This window comes from Xiphophorus maculatus, chromosome 6, assembly GCF_002775205.1.
Source record: "Xiphophorus maculatus strain JP 163 A chromosome 6, X_maculatus-5.0-male, whole genome shotgun sequence".
NCBI lineage: Eukaryota > Metazoa > Chordata > Actinopteri > Cyprinodontiformes > Poeciliidae > Xiphophorus > Xiphophorus maculatus.
Window position 1 is genome coordinate 388,827 of NC_036448.1, and position 20,061 is coordinate 408,887.

The 20,061-nt window shown below is 40.6% G+C and overlaps 1 protein-coding gene across 2 annotated transcripts in view; it reads left to right on the top strand.

Moving 5' to 3' along the window:
• Positions 1 to 20,061, top strand: part of tgs1 (trimethylguanosine synthase 1) — a 56,232-nt gene that overhangs the window by 24,889 nt on the left and 11,282 nt on the right. For both annotated transcript variants that reach the window (XM_023335430.1, XM_023335431.1), the window contains exons 7-9: positions 2,124 to 2,207; positions 10,002 to 10,152; positions 15,254 to 15,503. In XM_023335430.1, the coding sequence (XP_023191198.1) occupies positions 2,124 to 2,207; positions 10,002 to 10,152; positions 15,254 to 15,503 (485 nt within the window). The remainder of the gene's footprint in view (positions 1 to 2,123; positions 2,208 to 10,001; positions 10,153 to 15,253; positions 15,504 to 20,061) is intronic.

Consider the following 20,061-nt stretch of genomic DNA (forward strand, 5'->3'; position numbering starts at 1 on the left):
AGTGTTTCCCATTCCTGGTCCTCAAGGCACACAAATCTACTTGTTTTAGATGTTCCCCTGCTTCAACACACCCATTCAGATGATTGCAATTCAGAAAAAGCCAGTCTTTGAAACATGCAAGGGAAACATTCTTTGCTGAAATCATAAACAAAAACCTTAACAATGCTCGCACTTTATTTGCCACAGTTGACAGGCTCACAAACCCATCTGTGACTGAACCATCTGAACTCCAATCGAACAGCCTGCAACAAATTTGCCAAATTCTTTGCAGAGAAAATTGAAATGATTAGAGGATTAATCTGCATATCCACATTACACTCAGTATCAATGACATGCCCACACATTACAAATACAGAAAAAAAATCACTCAATTTCAACTATTTATCCATGAAAGCTTAGAATACATCATATATAAATGAAGCCCTTCCTCCTGCTGACTAAATATCACCACCACAACTTTCCTTAAGAAAGTCGTTCCTGTCATTGTGTGTGATCAGCAAAATTATTGAAAAAGCTGTTTCAACAGTTGAATAGTTTCCTATTGATAACAAACCGCTTTAATGTCTTTCAGTCAAGTTTCCATGGTTACCACAGTGCTGAGACTGCCCTAGTCAAAGTGTTCAATGACATCCATGTAAACACAGATTGTAGAAGAGCCACAGTGCTGGTTCTGTTGGACCTCAGTGCAGCTTTTGATACTGTTGACCATAACATATTATTGAAACCACTGGAGAGTTGGGTCGGACTTTCCGGTCTAGTACTCAACTGGTTGAATATTACATAAAAAACAGGAATTTCTTTGTTTCAATAGGTAACTTCTCATCAAATCAGACAGAAGTCACATGTTGTGTACCCCAAGGCACAATCCTACAACCACTCATATTCAATATCCATAGGTTTCCACTGGCACAGGTTATAACAGAAAATTATATTAGTTAGGATATCTATGGAGATGATACACAGCTCTACATTACGATGTCACCAGGAGACTCAAACCCATTCAATCACTGAATAAATGCTTAGAGCAGATAAATGTCGGAATGTGCCACAACTTTCTCCAGCTGAACAGAAACAAAACTGAAGTTATTGTCTTTGCACCTAAGAGGAACAATCCAGAGTCAATTCACAGCTTCAGTTATTACAACTAAAAACTAGAGATCAGGTCTGAAATCTGAAATCAGTGATGAACTCTGACTTGAACCTCCAGAGCCACATAAAGACAGTTACAAAATCGACCTTCTATCACCCGAAGAATATATCGAGGATTAGAGGACTAATGTCGAAGCAAGCTCTAGAGAAACTCATTCATGCATTTATCTTTAGATGCATTGATTACTGCAACAGCGTCTTCACAGGTCTGTCCTACAAATCAATCCTCCAGCTGCAGCTGATCCAGAACACTGCTACTGGAGTTCTCACTAAAACCAGGAAGACAGAGTATGTCACCCCAGTTCTAAAGTCCTTCTACTGGCTCCCTGTACCTCAGAGAATAGACTTTAAAATACTGTTGTTAGTTTATAAATCACTGAACAGTTTAGCGCCACAATACATTAAAGATCTGCTGTTGTATCAACCTTCCAGACCTCTTAGGTCTTCTGGTTCTGAGGATGCAGAGCAGACCAGAACCAAACATGGAGAAGCAGCGTTCAGCTTATCTGCAGCACAAATCTGGAACAAGCTTCCTGAAAACTGCAAAACAGTTGAAACACTGAGTTCCATTAAATCCAGACTTATAACATACCTGTTTAGAGTTGCTTTTGAAACATTATAATGAAACATTGTTAAACATTCTGATGTACGTATAATGCCACCAGACGAAATGTTATGTTTCAATAATTGACTGTCTTCTTTGACTGTATTTTTGTGTTGTTATGATGCAAAGCACTTTGAACTGCCCTGTTGCTGAAATGTGCCATACAAATAAACGTGACAATTTTTTTTATTCAACCATCAATTGAAATCGTGTGTGCTGAAGCAGGGAAATGCCAAAAACATGCAGGGCAGTGTGCGTCGCATACCAGGGCTGTAAAACACTGCTCTAGATAAAGGCTTGTAAAGTCAGCGAGGCATTGGCTGTAAACCAATTGTCTCTTCTTAAAGCTGCCTTTTTTGTTTGTCTGTAGTCATGAGCTGGATGTGGAGGAGTGTCCACAGCTTACACTGAAGGAGGTTTGGTCCAAACTAGGACTCAAGCACAAGCAACCCCAGTAAGTCTTTTTCCTTCTATTCGAGTATTTTTCTATTCTAATTTGGCTTGCTTTTGTTTAAACAACTACCAGAAAGTTAGCTATATGATCCAATATAAAATGTGTCACTAGTCAAAATATTATTAACCACAGTGTTGTATAGTAACGAAGTAAAAATACTTCACTACTTTACTTAAGTATATTTTGGAGTACTTCATACTTTCCTCGAGTATGAAAATTTTTGATGACTTTCACTTTTACTTCACTATATTTCCGAACTTAATTGCGTACTTTTACTCCGATACATTTTCAATGTGTGGTTTAGTTACTCGTTACAAAAAAGCGAGAGAGAGAAACAAAGTGTTTTGACCCCACCTACTGATTAGCAAGTAGCAAGCAGGCTACCGAACAAAGTCCGTAGCCTACTTGCCTGGGCTTGTTCATCACCACCAATAGGATATACCTGTTTCGCTTCTCCCATTAAACACAAAGCAAGTCTCGCAATCAGCAGCAGCCACATGGAGGAGGAGACGGAGACCACAACGACTGCAACTACGTCAGACACGGCTCCAGGGGAACCACCATCTGGTGATGAGAGCCCATGGCCTTATTTAAACACAATATACTCTTTCGTGGGTGTTAAAGATTCGTCGTACCGCATGCAGTTTATGTTATTCCTGCCCGAAGATGTGGAAATTCTATCTTACAAAAACTCCCCGTCCAACTTGAAGAAACACATCGAGGTAACGTCTTATGAAATGGTTATAATCCGCCTGTTTCAGTAACTATAGCTTGGTCACTAGGCACCAGAGGTGTGACCAAGTCACTATGTTGCAAGTAAGTCTCAAGTCTTTGTCCTCAAGTCCGAGTCAAGTCTCAAGTAAAGACAGGCAAAAGTCGAGTCAAGTCTCAAGTCAGGAACCTTTAATTTCAAGTCATTTTGAGTCGTTTTTATTTATTTATTTATTTTTATAATTTGCAATTATACATAAAATTCAAATAATAGACCATTTGTTCGTTTTAAAATATGTATTTATCTCAAATAATAGAACATGTGTAGCTGAACACAAAGTATAAAAAACATTTTTAAATTGGGCCACTTTATTGCCCAGTTCTGTTAAACTTGATATTCAATAAAAAAAGACTAAAATGCTGATATTTCCACAGCACAATACAAAGAACCATAACAGCAGTTTTTTCCTCTTTTCTCTGACCTGTCAAAACAATATATTGTCAATATAATTTCCCAACATAGATGTCTTCAAATACACCAACCATCCTTAGATGATACTAGACCCGGCTCATCATCATGATGGGACAGAGAGACTCTGTTCCCTGTGTTCAGGTCCAGAATCTGCTTTCTGTTCCGGAGCCCCGCTCACTATCCACCGGCTTCCTGAGCTAACACGGTGCACATTATTTGTGGAGGCATTTGAAGGACCGGATTTATGGTAAATAATCACCAATTTAACCCGGAGTACACATGCTAACACGAAGTTAGCTAAAGTCAACTATCTTACAGCAAAAGAAAGTGCCACCTACCGATCTTTGTGAAGCTTCAAATGCCGGACAAAGTTGGACGTCGTGGCATCTCCATCCGATATTCTCTTCTTGCATGTTTTACAAGTTGCAGTTCATTTTTTAGTCGAAAGTTCATAACCTACGTAGCCAAAAGAAATTACTCGTGGAAGCATATTCGAGCGGTTATTTCGTATTTCGTTCCCTGAGCTCTGTAGCTTTGCCGCGTTTTTTTAAACGTCCAAATCCTGTTAATTTGATTGGTTGTGCTGCAGCTACGTACACATACATACATAAGGAGAGAGGAAAACCATAGTGACGGTCTGCGCATATTGATACGGAATGAGTGAAATTAATTAATGACGCCACTTTATAAATAATGTGTTTTAAATTTTAAGACTTTGAGTAAAAAATATCAAGTCTTTTCAAGTAAACAGCTTCAAGTCGAGTCAAGTCCCAAGTCAATGGCATGAAAGTCAAAGTCTTTGAGCATTTTTTCAAGTCAAGTCTCAAGTCGTGATTTTAACGACTCGAGTCTGACTCGAGTCCAAGTCATGTGACTCGAGTCCCCACCTCTGCTAGGCACTACTGTATTGTGAAACGTTGACCATAAATGAACTTTGTTTGGTATTGTTTCAGTTCCACACGTGGTGTATTTAGCTTAGGCTTAATGTTGACTGTATCAGGCTACCTAGACTCTGTTCAAGGGGGGACAGAAGCCATAGCGATAGCAATTTAGACTAAATTTAACGAATATAGGAAAGGCATGCAAGTTCAAAACCAGGTTTACAGATGCCAATAAGCTGCATTTCCCTCCCAATTCTTTTTTTCTTTTGCATAATGACCAGTTGTGTGCACCACCTACTGACTGTAGGATTGACTGATTCACTGATTTGTGAAGTAGAGTAATCGTAACAGATCTTTTTCTTCATGTTGGCCGCAGTTTCTGTACTATTTATTTTTCTCATTTTCAGCACTGACCTTACTTGAAGGGAAAACTTAAGGCTTACAAAAACTTTGTATTTTCTGTCCTGGAGGGTTTACTAAGAAGCTGGTTCAGTTGTAAAGCAGGTTAAGTTAACCTTGTGCTATAGGTAAAGCACCTAATTGTCTTAACTAAATGATGCCTGCAGGTATATCTATTAGCAGGTTTAATTTTGCCTGCACTTGGTTGGGTACATTATTTTAAGTGTATTTGACAAGTTTACCAAAATATAAAAAATGTCATTCAAACTGCATTTGCTTTGTTTTACTTTTTACTTGTACTTTTCATTACATTACTTGAGTACATCCATTTTTACAGTAATTTCCATACTTAAGTACAAGACGTTTCAGATACTTTAAGACTTTAACTCAAGTAACATTTCAGTCAGTGACTTGGACTTTTACCAAAGTCATATTTTGGAGAGGTACCTATACTTTTACTTGACTCTGAGATTTCAGTACTTTATACAACACTGATTAACCAACCATAAGTTGGTTTATCTTATGATTCTTATGATAATTCAACAATGCATTTTCTATTGTTCTGAATTAAAATTTGCAAATTACACCTCCATGAGAAGATCATAAAACATGATATCAAAAGAAACATTTGTGGTATGAACCAAAAGTGATGATATTCACAGTATATTGATCAAAGGTTAGTGAGTATGATAGTTCTATTTAGAGTTGTGAAAAAGACATTCTTTGTCAATCCAGTTTAGTTTGGTTGTAAGGTGGTCTGGAGACATTTTAAGTTTAATCAATTCATATAAAATGTCTTTGAATATTAACCTTCAGCTACATCCTTAACAATGGCAAACATTGTCATCTAACCATGACAATGTTTGCTAAACAATCCAAAAACTTGATTCCGACGAGTCTTTGTACATATTGGTATTACACTCAAGTATTATTATTGTTAAAATTACAAATAAATGCAATGTGTGCAGCAAAGTAGGCACTGTACTGGTCTCAGCAGGTCAATGTTCTTCTTAGGCCTTCTAACTAGCCATCATTGGATCCAGGTGCGTTAGACCAGGGAGAGAACTAAAACATGCAGGATGCCGGCCCACTAGGACCGACTTTGGGTCGGTTCTCGACCCAATAGACAGTTGGCGCTCCAGGGCTGTAGTATAGCTTTATGTATGAACTGGAAAATAAATTCCATACTATCCCATTTTTTTCTTCCACACATATATTTATTGAACCCTTTTGTATCACTGTATCAGCAATACAAGATAAACATACCAGAGAGTGATCAATTATATTTATATATAATAAATGAATAATCTGACAGTAATCTAAACAGACAAAAACAAAAAAAATACTAGTCCAGGCTGTAATAAAGTTTTTACAGCGATATCAAACATATTAAAGTTTGAGATCATTACAATATCAAACTCTCACTCAGCATGTTTATACCAGGCCAGGTCTATAAGTTCTGATCTCATCCTGCGTGATGCTGTGGCACCTAGGTAGGAAAAGAATGAATCCCAAGTTTGACGGATAAAAAGGGCTTATCCTTCAATGCTGTAAAGTACACTTCATACGTGATGATGCCAGCCACAGTCTGCTTCTACTGTTTGAGGATCAGGGCTTTATCGTTGAGCCATATGGCCAGGATGCATTTCTGAGCACAATGAAGTAGAATGTGTAAGGGGCTGTTGTTGCGGATGTCAGCAGAAAGATCCTCAGTTAGTCCCAACAAACATGTCCTTACACTCAGAAGCAAATTGCGCTTAAAAATTATATCAAACTGTTGAGCTATTACAACTGTTGAATGTAGGGGCAATTCTACAAGGATTGAATCCAACAGCAGATGGACATTTAATACAAAGTTCTGACAGTGCTGGATTCATCCTGTGTCTGGCCTCAGGAATTATATATAATCTATGCAAGATTTTAACTTGTCTTTCCCAAAAGGAGTTATTCACATGAGTTTCCCATTTGCCTTTTATCTTGCAGGAATTATCTACATTGAGGTTGTTGAGGGCCTTTATACACTTTCTAAGTAAAAGATTTAGGCTGAGTATTATCCACTAATAAATAATCTATTGCCAAGATGGTTTTTAACAAATAAAAACCTGCAAAGAGGCGCATGCAATATTATTGAACTTTTCAAATCCAAAGGTTGAACTGTATGCCTTGCGAAAGTAAGGTAGGAGTAAAGTAGGAGTAATTAACCTCCTACTTTCGCAGGAGGTTAATGATACACTGCTGGATTTTTTGTCCAGCAGTGTATAAAAAATCCAGCAGTGGTCCAAGGACCTGGTATATATCGGCATCACAATTTGGCTTGTCCAGTCCACAGTACTAAATTTTTCTCTGCATGGGGCCTGGTGTCACAAAATGTGTGAATAAAATTATATTTTGGGTTTTAGAAGTTTACACTAGTACAAGCAGATATTGCATGTTGTACAAATAAATCTACAGAGATTTTTACTAGATTTTTCAAGGGTGTTTTTTTCAGATTGTTAGTCTGTGTCAAAAGTAATGACATTACTGGGGTTAAGTAGTGGCGACATCTCAAAGATTGAAGATTTGGAATCTGGGCTTGAGGGGCTTGATGATAGATCATCTGTCTCAGACTCTGCGCCAAGGTTTACTGTGATTGGATCTTCACATCTGTTCAAAGCGTGGAATGCTTTATGACAAAGTAGATGTATGTTTCTGGTACAATATGAATCAGGCCACTGAAGTTGTGAAGCTACCAACTGACAAAACAGTGAAAAAGGTTGAAAGAGGTATCTCAACACAATTTAGCCACTTATGATGGACAGATTTGCATAATGAAATGGACTGGCAATAAGCCGATATGGATTATGTCTGCTGTTCATGCTAGAGAGCCAGGAGATACCTGGGTAAATATGGGTCTAAAAACTGAAACAAGTGACCATCTGACAACCACGTATTATTATTTTTGTGGGACTCTGTGTAATCGCTGCACATCTTCGACCACTTTGTGGTTGATCTGCAACATTTCCAGTTTTCTGAAACTTGCAAATAAGTTTTGCATGTGTGATGCTCATTCCATATTTTCTGTTAAAGTTTCGTGCAGCCATGCGACTGCCACCCGATCCAGCCATCGGTATATTTTCAATTCTTTGCTCTTTTGTCAAATGCATGTTTTTGGGTATCTGAAATATAAAAGAAATATACATTTTATTGTTGCATGGGTGGGGGTGTAACAATAAATGTCTAAAGGATTAAGAGACAAGAAACAGGAGTGTATAATTAATGGTTTATTTAATTACCATTACCTCCCATCTTCAAATGCAAGACCCAACTCAGCTACACAAAGGAAGAACCATCAACCGGTTCTCAACAACACCTATGCTTCACCCCTCAACAAGAGTGTGGAAAGTAGGGCTGTTGTAAACGAGTATTTTAGTAATTGAGTATTCTATCGATTATTCTTATGATTAACCGTGTAATCGGATAAAAAATATTTGATAAAATAAAACATTGGTAAATCAACAGTGTTACTATCGGATATCAACATCACTCCAATTTTTCATATTTGAGCATCCCTAACAATTACTTTTCTGTAGTTTAGAAAATGAAGTTGTAACAATAATAGCTTCCTTTCTAAGTTAACCTGGAGAAAAGTTATACAAAAATCAGAAATTATATTCAACTTAATAATGAAGAGGTAGGCTCACAAATATGCTTACAAAAAATGTCTATACTCCAGCTTTTAGTTTATGCTTTCATCTTCAGTGAATTTATTTTCAGTCCTCGAGTGTATGCTTTCCTGGTATCTCACAATAACTCAGGAGATACTTCAGGAATCTTATTCTCCTTAAAAAATAATCTAAATGCCTTTTAATAAATTTTTCAAATTTTGTGTCTTGGTTAAAAAATACACCTTATCTCCACGGTTGAATTGGACATCCAGGGGTTACTATAATTAGAGAAATATAAGTAGGTGAATGATTTTATAATGTCACCAGTACTACAAGTCTTAAAATTACTGAAGTTGTAGGAGTGGGAAAAAAAAGTCAATTCCATTGCAAGTTTTTTGTATACTGGAATAAAATGTAAATGTTTTATCATTGGGATGTAGCCCACACTTAGTGTCCACCAGATCAAATTTCCTACAGGTGTCAAGTATAGCTTTAGCTCTTCTGGACATTGGGTTACGTACCGGGGGCGACTAAACCAACCAACCCAGGAGAAAAGTAGCAATAGAAATCACCGGCCATGACTGTTTTATCACCAATCCAATCTGTGAATAAGGTGAAAACCTGAGAGATGAAGTCAGCAGATTGTATAGGGGAAAAGTGTCATACTTTTCCCCTATGGTATGGGGAAAAGTATGAGGGACAACACAACTTCAACACGACTGCCCAGGATCGCTGGTCAGGACCCGGACGACCATGGTGACGGCGGTCCAGCTTTTCAGATCCTCCTGTGAAGGAGGCCCTCTGCTTTAGAGACTAGTTTATCCAGGGTAGTGATTCTAGATGCGCATGCTTCAAGCTTTTTTTTTTAGCACTGGGTCTATATTGCAGTCAAATGAGTCCTCCACCCCTTTAAGCACTAAACAGTTATTATTTCCAACAAGCTGACCGCATCCACGTGGCCCAGCAATGGCCGTGAGTCCACCATGTTCGCCTGGCTGCACTTTGAGAGCTGGTCCCCTCCTAATTTAGTGGATTTTGACACGAGTTTGAGTTTCTTCTGGGTACTGCTAGATGTAAACTAACACTTCGGCTCACAATAATCACACTTCTTCAGACCAAAAGGAGGCTTAAACATACTCAGCTGCGGGAGCTCTGGCAACGAGCTGCTACTCTGCCATTTGCATCATGTGACCCCACCAATCCAGTTTTAACAAATGGGTGGCGGAGTGCACCGTTCTGGTATTGCTGGTAGATGTGTTCATGTGTGACATGGGTGCCAAAGATTTCATCACTCGCATGGACACAAAATCTATAAATGGCTGTGGAAAGTGAAGATTCAACTATTAAACTAACTCAGTGGTTCTCAAAGTGTGGGAACAAGCATAAATAAATAAATAGAGAGACACCTTATTGGGTGTAGAACAATAACTGGCTGCCATGTACTTAAGTTAATCTTCAGTGCAGATTAACTTCGCACTGAAAATTAATCTTCAGGATTTAGCAATAAAAATACGCTGTCAATATGTGTGATATTACTTACCTTAAGGGGTAAAAAACACAAACTGTTTTTATATGAAAAAAATGTCTTTCAAGATATTTCTTTCAAATTTCAGTATATGGGAAAATGGTCTGTTGTCTTTTTTGAAAGTGTAAAAGTAACCATGTTTTTTGCTTATTATTTTCTCAGGTCGGGAATTGTCATAAACTATAAACATTTCAATGGTCCAAGGTCTAAAAAGACTAACAAGGTAGTCAGAAGCATCAACAAACACACCAGATTCTCTGAGATGGATGGAGATGAAATTAAATCAAATCAAATTAGCCCTGCCCTCTACAAGGTAATCTGTTTAAACTGTTTTGACATTTTTTATTCAGCTTGTCTGTGTATTATTAGTCAGGGTAGGTCTTAGTTGACAGTGGGAAAGCTTAACCAGGACTATACGTAGTGTGGCTTGCTTTGTGAAGTCATGCAGCAATCAGATTGACAGAGATAGACTTCCAAACTTCTTTGAACTCCTCACACTCTGACTTAGTTTTACATAATTTGGGGTATGTATGTATATGTGTGTGTATGCGTGTAGGGGGGTGCACGCGTGTGTGTGTGAGCGTGCATGTTTATTGTAGTCAAGACCACCTAACCCGAGACCAAGTCAAGACCAGAGTGTATTGAGACCGAGACAGGGCCAAGACTTTCATTATCAAGTCAAAGTAAGTGGAAGGGCAAAATGTGACAGGAGAAGATGCACCAGCAAAAGAAGTGACTGTGCGCTTCAACGGATTATCAAACAGAAGATTCAAGAATCTGGCAGAAAGAGTGGAATGAGAAGGAAGTCACAGCTTGAAAAAACACCACATAGCATGGGCTACAACTGACAGGTTCCTCAGGTCCACCCACTTCTGAACCTGAGCCAACGTAGGAAGAGTCACAGCTGGGCCAAGGAGAAGGAAGGCTTGACCATTGGCCAGTGGTCCAAGGTACTCTTTTCCAATTTGGTAATCAAGGTCCAAGGTTTTGGAGGCGGACAAGTGAGGAACAGAACCCAAACTGCTTGAGGTCCAGTGTGAAATCACAGTCATGATTTGGGGCGAAATTTCTGCTCTAGGTGTTGGTAAACTTTGCTGTCTTAAATCCAAGGTCAACAGTCTACCAGAATGTTTTAGAGGACTTTGATTCCATCTGCTGAGGATCTGTGTGGAGATGCAGATTTTATCTTCCAGCAGGACCTGGTCCCTGCCCAGGCCACCAGAAGCACCATAGCCTGGTTTGATGCCCGCACCATCACAGGGCTTGATTGGCCAGCCAGCTCGCTGGACTTAAACCACCCAACAACAAAGAAGAACTGACAGCAAGCATCAAGGAAATCTGGGCTTCTGTAACTCCCAGGCAATGCCACATTGCATCAAGGCAGTGATTAAGGCAAAATATTGAAGATTGACATATCATTTTTAAAGTACCATATTTTGATTTTAATTTCTTTTTTTTCTGCAAAAAGTTTGGACTGATTTCTTCACAGTATTCTGATTTTTTATATTCTTGTTTTTGTGGGTTTCATGAGCTGGAAGCCCAAATTATGTAAGAAGGAATCCAGGGCCAACTGCAGAAGGTCTTCAATGGGTCTGAGGACCTCATCCCACTACTTTATGATAGTTATGGCGCCTGTGGCTAGCACATGGAGGACTGTGTGGCCATTAACAAACCATTGCATGCTGAGTGTGAATCTGCTTTCATCTGTGAAGACAAGAGGGTTCTATTGATGAATCTCCCAATTTTGGTGTTCCCTAGCAAACAGCAATCATCCTGCACGGTGATGGGCTGTAAGCACAGGACCTACTGTATATATGGATGCCAGGCCCCCATAAGGCTCTCATGGAGTCTGTTTCTGACAGTCTGAGTAGATTCATGCATATTAGTGGCCTGCTAGCAGTCATTTTGTAGGACCCTGGAAGTGGACCTCCTGTTTCTCCTTGCAATAAGGACAAGGTAGTGGTCCTGCTGCTGGGTAGCAGCCCTTCTACGTCCCCTTCTGTGTCTCTTGGTGTATTGGCCTGTCTCCTGGCACCTAATCCATACTCTGGATCTCCTTTGATGGATTGGCTACACTACTTGAGCAACTTCAGTGAGCTGAGAGCACTGACAAAATGAAAAAGTGACTGAAAGTTCAACCAGAAAGTAGGAGAACAGAATCTCTGTGGTCACCACCTGCAGAAGCACTCTTTTATAGTGGTTGTCTTGCTAACTGCCTATCTTTTCCACTTATTGTATGTTCCATTTGTACAGCATCAGATGAAATTGATTCATAATAAATGTTACTACCCAACTGACGACATTGACTCCACAAAGGTGTAACCAATTGGGAGTTGCATTGTTTTATTTAGGTGTTCCTTTTATAATTTTTTTAGCAGTGTAGGAATATGTATATGCGTGTCTATGTATATACAGATTGAGCATTTTCTTTGGATTCAAGTTGTGTTAATCTACATATTATAGTCTATATAGAGAAGTATGTGTCTCGTTGAGGAAGGAAATGAAATAAAGTGTAAATGTTCATTAGACTGTGACCAGCACTGCACAATTAGACTTAGACTTAGACTGACTTTATTGTCATTTTGCATGCACAGGGTGTATACAGAACGAAATTTCGTTGCATACGGCTCAGGACAGTGTTTTGAGCTTCCAATGTTGTGAGGTTACTCCAGAATAAAATAAAATACAGTATAAAATATGAATATAAATATAAAATATAAAGTGCAGGACTGACAGTAAAATGGAAGTTACTTAGCTCTGTACATGTGCAAGGTATAAAGTGGGGACCAGATTTTAAGTGCAGTCCAGTTAAGAGTTCAGCAGTCTGATGGCAAGTGGGAAAAAGCTGTTTTGGAACCTGGTGGACCTGCACCGGATGCTGCGGAACCTCTTTCCAGAGGGCAGCAGGGAGAACAGTCCATGGTGGGGGTGTGAGGGGTCACTGACGATGTTTCGCCCTCGGGACACGCAGCGCTGGGATGAAATGTCCTGAATGGAGGGAAGGGGGGCCCCGATGATCCTCTCTGCTGTCCGCACCACTCTCCTCACGTTCTTCCAGTCGGAGGCGCTGCAGCCTCCACACCACACAGAGAGGCAGCTGGTCAGAATGCTCTCTATGGTGCTTCTGTAGAACGTCTTGAGGATGGGCAGGGGCAGGTGTGCTCTTCTCATCCTCCGCAGGAAATACAACCGTTTCTGTGCCCTCTTGACCAGAGACGTGGTGTTCACAGTCCAGGTGAGGTCATTAGTGATGTGCACCCCCAGGAATTTGGTGCTGCTAACCACCTCCACAGCCGAGCTGTTGATGAGCAGTGGAGCGTGGCTGGGCTGGTTCTTCCTGAAGTCGACGATCATCTCCTTCGTCTTGTCAACGTTCAGGATCAGGCTGTTGTCTCTGCACCAGTCCACCAGCTGCTCCACCTCCTCTCTGTAGTCCAGGTCGTTGTCGTCTCTGATGAGGCCCACCACCGTTGTGTCGTCCGCGAACTTCACGATGTGGTTGGTGGCGAACCTGGAGACGCAGTCGTGTATCATCAGAGTGAACAGCAGAGGGCTCAGGACGCAGCCCTGAGGGGAGCCTGTGCTGAGGGTGATGACATCGGAGGTGTGTTGTCCGATCCGGACTGACTGAGGTCTGTCGGTGAGGAAGTCTAGCAGCCAGTTGCGCAGGGGGGTGCTGAAGCCCAGGTGTCCCAGTTTTCCTGCCAGATGCTGTGGGATGATTGTGTTGAACGCTGAGCTGAAGTCCAGGAACAACATCCGCACATGAGTGTTCTTCTCCTCCAGGTGAGCCAGGCTCAGGTGTAGGGCGGAGGAGATAGCGTCCTCAGTGGAGCGGTTTCGGCGGTAGGCAAACTGGAACGGGTCGAATGTGGAGAGGAGTCTGGAGACGATGTGTTCTTTTACCAGCCTTTCAAAGCACTTCATCATGATGGGAGTCAGTGCCACAGGCCGGTAATCGTTGAAAGAGGTGACTTGAGGTTTCTTTGGCACCGGAATGATGGAGGCAGTTTTGAGACAGGCTGGCACTGTGGCTTGGTCCAGTGAGGTGTTAAAAATGTCTGTTAGGACACCAGCCAGCTGACCTGCGCATTCCCTGAACACCCGCCCAGGTATGTTGTCGGGGCCTGGGGCCTTCCGTGGGTTGACTCTTTTCAGAGTCTTCAACACATCGGCTGAGTCCAGGCAGAGTGCCTCCTCTTCCTGGTGGGGAACAGTTTTCTTTGCCGGAGTACTGTTCAGTGCCTCGAACCTCCCAAAGAAGTTATTGAGTCCATTTAGAAAGTCAACATCAATTTCACCCACTGGGGGGGAGGATGGATTGTAATCTGTGATCGCCTTTATGCCTTGCCACATACTTCTGGTGTTGCTGGTGTCGTGGAAGAACTCCTGTATTTTTCGACTGTGGGTTCGCTTTGCTAACCTGATAGCACGGTTCAAGTTGGCTCTCGCTGTCCTCAGTGCCTCCTTTTCGCCAGACTTGAAGGCTGAGTTCCGTGCTTTTAGCATTTCCCGTACCTCCTTAGTCATCCATGGTTTTTGGTTGGCCCGGGTGATAATGTTCTTAGTGATGCTGACGTCCTCTGTGCACTTGTTGATGTAGGCTGACACAGTCATGGCGTACTCATCGATGTTGATCTGGTCGTTGTAAGTGGCTGCTGCCTTGAACATCTCCCAGTCGGAGCACTCAAAACAGTCCTGAAGTGCCTCCATGGCCCCCTCAGTCCACATTCTCACCTGCTTCACTGTAGGTTTTGTTCTGATCAGCAGGGGCTTGTATGCAGGAATTAGCATAACAGATAGGTGGTCTGAAGAGCCAAGGTGGGGGTGGGGGGCTGCTCTGAATGCTTCTTTGATGTTGGTGTAGGCACAATGCACACACTGCTCCACCCTACTGCTCTCCAATCAATCATTCCTGGTGACAAAAGCTAAAAACTGGAGAAGTCACAGTGGTTAGTCCAATGGTAGTCTATAAACGAAAGCAGTAAAAATTTTATTAATGTCAGGTTTTGTCCCCTCTTGAAAGTGTAGCGAAGCACACAGAGAATGCTGTTTGCTTAAATTGAAATATGTCCAATGAAATTGAGGTTGATGCCAGGCGAGGGTGGCGTTAACTTAATATTTTCCACCTTTGATGTTTTTTTTTTTTTTTTTTTTATTAAGTTGAGATTGTACAAGCACAGTGCTAATAGTGGCAGCAGGTGATACTGCAGTTAGCACGTTGGATACACTGTTAGTATGTTCTCATCCTTCTGATATTCAGATGACTTTCTTCAGAAGGTTTATGGAAAGATATGAGGGAGGCATAACTTGGGAGGAAATTCTAGCATACCTTAAGTCCTAGAAAATAAAAATGAGCAGTTATTTGTATGCTTGTTACACGGAACTCTAAATACATGGATACTGTTTTGTAGGTTCAACATTTTCTTCAAAACTTGCCAAGGGAAGCTGAGATGACGGATGTAAAAGAGGAAAAGCCTGTAGAAGAAGAAAGATGCATTTATGAATCCACTTCAGAAACAAAAATGATGGAGGACAATGAATGTTCCTCTTCCTCCAACTTCATTGAAAGATCTGTGGAAGAGCCAAGTGATGTGGAGAATCCTGGAAGATCACTAACATTTCAAGAGAAGCTGGACCTTGTTCCATCACACACACTTGAAGGTATCAATTTTCTTTCATTAATTGAATATGTTTGGGTTTCTATTCTCAAAGTACTGTAACACACTGTTCACAATTACTAGACAAGTAAGCATTTGGGTATGTGTGAATAGTGAGTGAAGGTGTGACTTAATTAGATCAGAGTGTACATTATTACTAGATTTTAAGAAAAAAACACTAATGAACTGCCAAAGATTTTAAAAGAACCAATCTGATAACTGCCAGAAACCTGTTCTGTCCCAGTGCTGTTGCAATTCAAAACTGGAGCCTATCTGGAGAAAGTTAAGGTCAAGGTAAGCAAGCCCGAAACATGCCCAACTGTGAATAAGAAATAATTGAAACATCAAGACTCGGGCAATCAGTATCTGTAGACAGATTTTTTTTTTGTTTTTTGGTTTGATTTTCATTATCAAATTCAGTTAATAAAATATGACAACCTTGCTTCTGTCACACTGCACCGGGAAATCTGTGACTATAATATACAGTGGGCAAAAAAGTAGTCAGCCACTGATTGTGCAAGATAAAAGAGGTCAGTAATTTTCATCATAGGTGCACTTACGCTATGACAGCAAATTTAGAAAAAAATAATAATCCAGGAAATCACATTGTAGAATTTTTTTTAAGAATTTATTTGTAAATTATGGTAAGTGTCTGGTCAATAACAAAAGGTCAGCTCAATACTTTTTAACATAATTTTTGTTACCTCATGTCATTGAGGTAATGACATGACCTTTGTCATTGCAAACAATGATGGAGTCTTTGCCAGGTTTACACACACTGCAGCTGGTATTTTGGCCCATTCCTCCATGTAGATCTCCTCTAGAATAGTGATGTTTTGGGGCTGTTGCTAGATAACACAGACTTTTAACCTCCTCCACAAATTTTCTGTGGGGTTGAGCTCTCGAGACTGACTACTAGGCCAATCCAGGACCTTGAAATGCTTTTTATGGCGCCACTCCTTTGTTGCCTGAGTGGTGTGTTTGGGATCATTGTTATGCCGGAAAATGCAGCCACAATCCATCTTCATTGCTCTCACTGATGGAAGGAGGTTCTGGCTTAAGCTCTCGCAATACATGGCTGTTTCAAACAAACTGGAACCCAGTCTAAATCTTATGTTTCATAAGAGCTGAGGGTGAGAGACCAAAAAAGCTTGCTTGCTGGCAGTTAGTATGCTAGCAGCTCAGATAAGCTGCTTTTCATCATGGATCAGGTTTCTGGACAGTGTTTCCTGGTGAATCCAGGAAACACTGTCAGCAAATATGCCAAAAAGATGCCACTTTTTGGCAGCGGACATCTTGTGTGAAAGTAACAAACCCCCACTGGATGCAGCTAATGGCATCCCCATTTGCAGTTTTGGATCAAGGTTGCTGACTTTGAGTTTCAACAGACATCACTTTCAGTGGGACATTGTGATAACTACTCTGTCTTTATCTATTTTGGGTCCAGATTTTTTGTGTCCTTTCAGATTATTAGTGCATGTTGCTATTAGCTGCTTAATAGACACTGTATCTTTTGATACCTGCCCCTATAAACATCGACCTCTTGCCAACATGCTTGCTAATGAATATCAGCGATTGTTAGCAGAGTTTCCTTCTTTAATGGTTCCCACCGTAGCAAAGCATGGGGTGGAGCATTGCATCACTAGTTGGTAAACATGGAGCATCTTGGCATTCTACGATGTTCCAAAAGTCCTTGGACATCTTTGCACATGTTTCCCAAGGCCGAAGGTGTTGACAGAGACAGGGATACCAAGGTCTCTAGAAATGGCCTTATACCATTGGAAGTCTTGTGCTGGCAAATAATAGCATTTCTGGTGTTCTCAGGCAGCTCCTTTTTCTTTACTATTGTCGCACATGAAGAAGGAATAACAGGTGACTTTTTAAAACACCAACATGATCATTCCTTGGATAATTCATGTCACATGGGTGGAGGCAGTTTATCACAGGTGATCCTGTTGCAAATTCTTATTTGTGATTTGCAGTAGGTGAGCCGAATTGGGTTTCCATGCCGATTTGCAGCGCAAAGGGTGCCAATACCATTGACATGGGAAACATTACATTTTTCTATGTTTTCCTCATAATGTTTATCTTTTTAAATGTTCTTTATCATTTGCTGTTTTGTATCAAACTAAAGCTGTCTGCAGTAAAATGTTGCTTAACTTGATGAAATTCCTTCAGTAAATATTCCATTAGATGTTCTTAAACTTTGTTGGTGCCAATAATCGTAAGCAGGACTGTAGAAGCAAAAATGGGGACCTAGAGATAGAGTGAACCCCCAAGAGGGTGATGATGCCTAAAAGGCCTTCGCTTTTAGTCCATCCATGTCCAGCAGCTCCTGTGGCTCTGACAACGGATAACTCTGATTATGCTGCTGAGTGTGTGGACAATGGGTGGTTAGGACCTCGTAAGCCCTCGCTTCTTTTAGCTGGAAACTCCGGGATGCAACAGCTTTGCAGAGTTTCCCCCAGAAAACTTGCTAAGCCCAGTGGTCGGGGTGCCGAGGTGTTCCACCAGCGGTCCACCGTGTTTTGTATTACAAGATGTTAAGTAGACAGAAAATGTAAAAATATTACTGGGTAATTATATGTTACTGGAAAACATCGCCAGTGAAATGCTATTTAAACCCACAACTAGTCTGAAAAACAACAAATCAAACAATACAATTAAAATGAATATCAATTATTTTCACTTCTGTTTAATCCAAATTAAGTCAGCGGCTCCATAAGGCCCCCCGGTTTTCAGTGGCTCAACAAATGTTAATATTTTAACAAAGACCACAGATAAATAAATATAACATTTATTTATTGAGATTATCAATGCTGCTAAATTTGATTTAGTGGTTTCAGCATACATAAATAAAACTATTTTCAATTGTTTAACATTTAAATGTAAGACTTTAAGGAGCTGGCAAGTTTACTTTGTAAAAGTTCAAAAAACAATCTTCATAATTAGATTGTTTTATTGCACAGCCACAGTCTGATGCTCTGAGTTTAATTTTTGAGTTTGAGTTCTGTTTTTTCACAAATACAAATTAGTGAACTGCAATTATAACTTATTCCTTTTTAGGTTGGCCAATTAAACCACTCCCTTCTCCCAGATTTCACTAAATCTAACACAGAAGTTGTTAGAGGTGCTGATGTTTTCAGCAGCAAGAAGGGCCCCTAAGTCAAATTCTCCTCAAGGCCTCATACAGCCTTGGACTGGCCCTGCATGATGAGTTAAATCAGCTGCACTGTGCACTGAGATGCACAACAAACTTTTATTTTATTTAATGCTGCTAATGTGACTTTAGTAGCTCTTCCATTTTGTATCTGTTGAGTTTTTAATAAGCGTCACAGAAACAGTTTTGGTTGCTCAAGTTTGTGGGATGAGTCTCTGGCTGACTAAGTGGACAAAGCATTTGATATGGTTTGGTGCTTCATATAACTGGAAAAATAATATTTTAAAACAATCATAAAATAATATAAAACTAGCGTGAAGCTAGTTCATCATGCAGGTTCAGCCCTCACCAGGTTAAACCTGCATGAGTGGTTAGCGCTGATTCATTAACCACTAATGCACCGGCCAACTGGGACCACAAACATTACAGGGAAGATAGAGCCACACGCTGGGCAGCGTGTTCAGATGTAAACACCCCATATAATTCTTTGTTCACAAAGATAAATCATTCTCAACGCGCATCTCTGAAAGTGCTACTACATGTTATTCCTCCGGTTCACATAGAGCTGCGCAACCAGAGCTAAAACGTTTAATTTTAAACCCTTCCTTGATTTCTAAAAAGAAACATAATTCCTCACAGGGTTTGATGTAAATATCCATAAAGGTCAGCTTGTGTTTACTTTGAGTGAAAGAAGGTGCGTGCAATCTGCACTGAGGTAAACTAAGAGCTCAAGCAGCGGCAGCACGAGGCAACGTGCAGAGGTGCCAGCCAGGGCCGGCCCAAGCATCCATGGGGCCCTAAGCGAAATTTGGTTTTGGGGCCCTCTAGTTATGGTAACAAGGTGGATTGCTGGAATCATCAGTCAGATGATTAGATCATTCGGACACCTCTTTTAAACTTATTGCATCTCTGATAGTGCTATTTACATTATATCCTATGCATGTACTGTATAATATAGGTTACATTTATCGGCCTGTTGATTTCTGAGCGCTGATTTCCTTCATTTTGGGGGATCGTGATTGGCCTATACTTAAACATAAAACCCATCTTATTCCCTGATCTCATTTTCGTTAGCAAAGGTTTAAAAATCAGTCTTTGTCCTCTTCTGCTCTGCAGTGAGAAGTGTGACTGACAGACCGGCCCACCAGGTCAGGTCTGCATGTTTACAGTTAACAATATTCACCCAGTGTTCCCAACTCAGTGACTTTCTTGCCACATTTTGTGACATTTTAGACAAAAATAATTGGTCCATCCATCTATCCATCCATTTTGTTCAGCTTTATCTGGGTACGGGTCGCGGGGGTAGCAGCTTCAGAAGGGAGGCCCAGACTTCCTTCTCCCCAGCCACTTGTTCCAGCTCCTCCGGGAGAATCCCAAGGCGTTCCCAGGCCAGCAGAGAAAC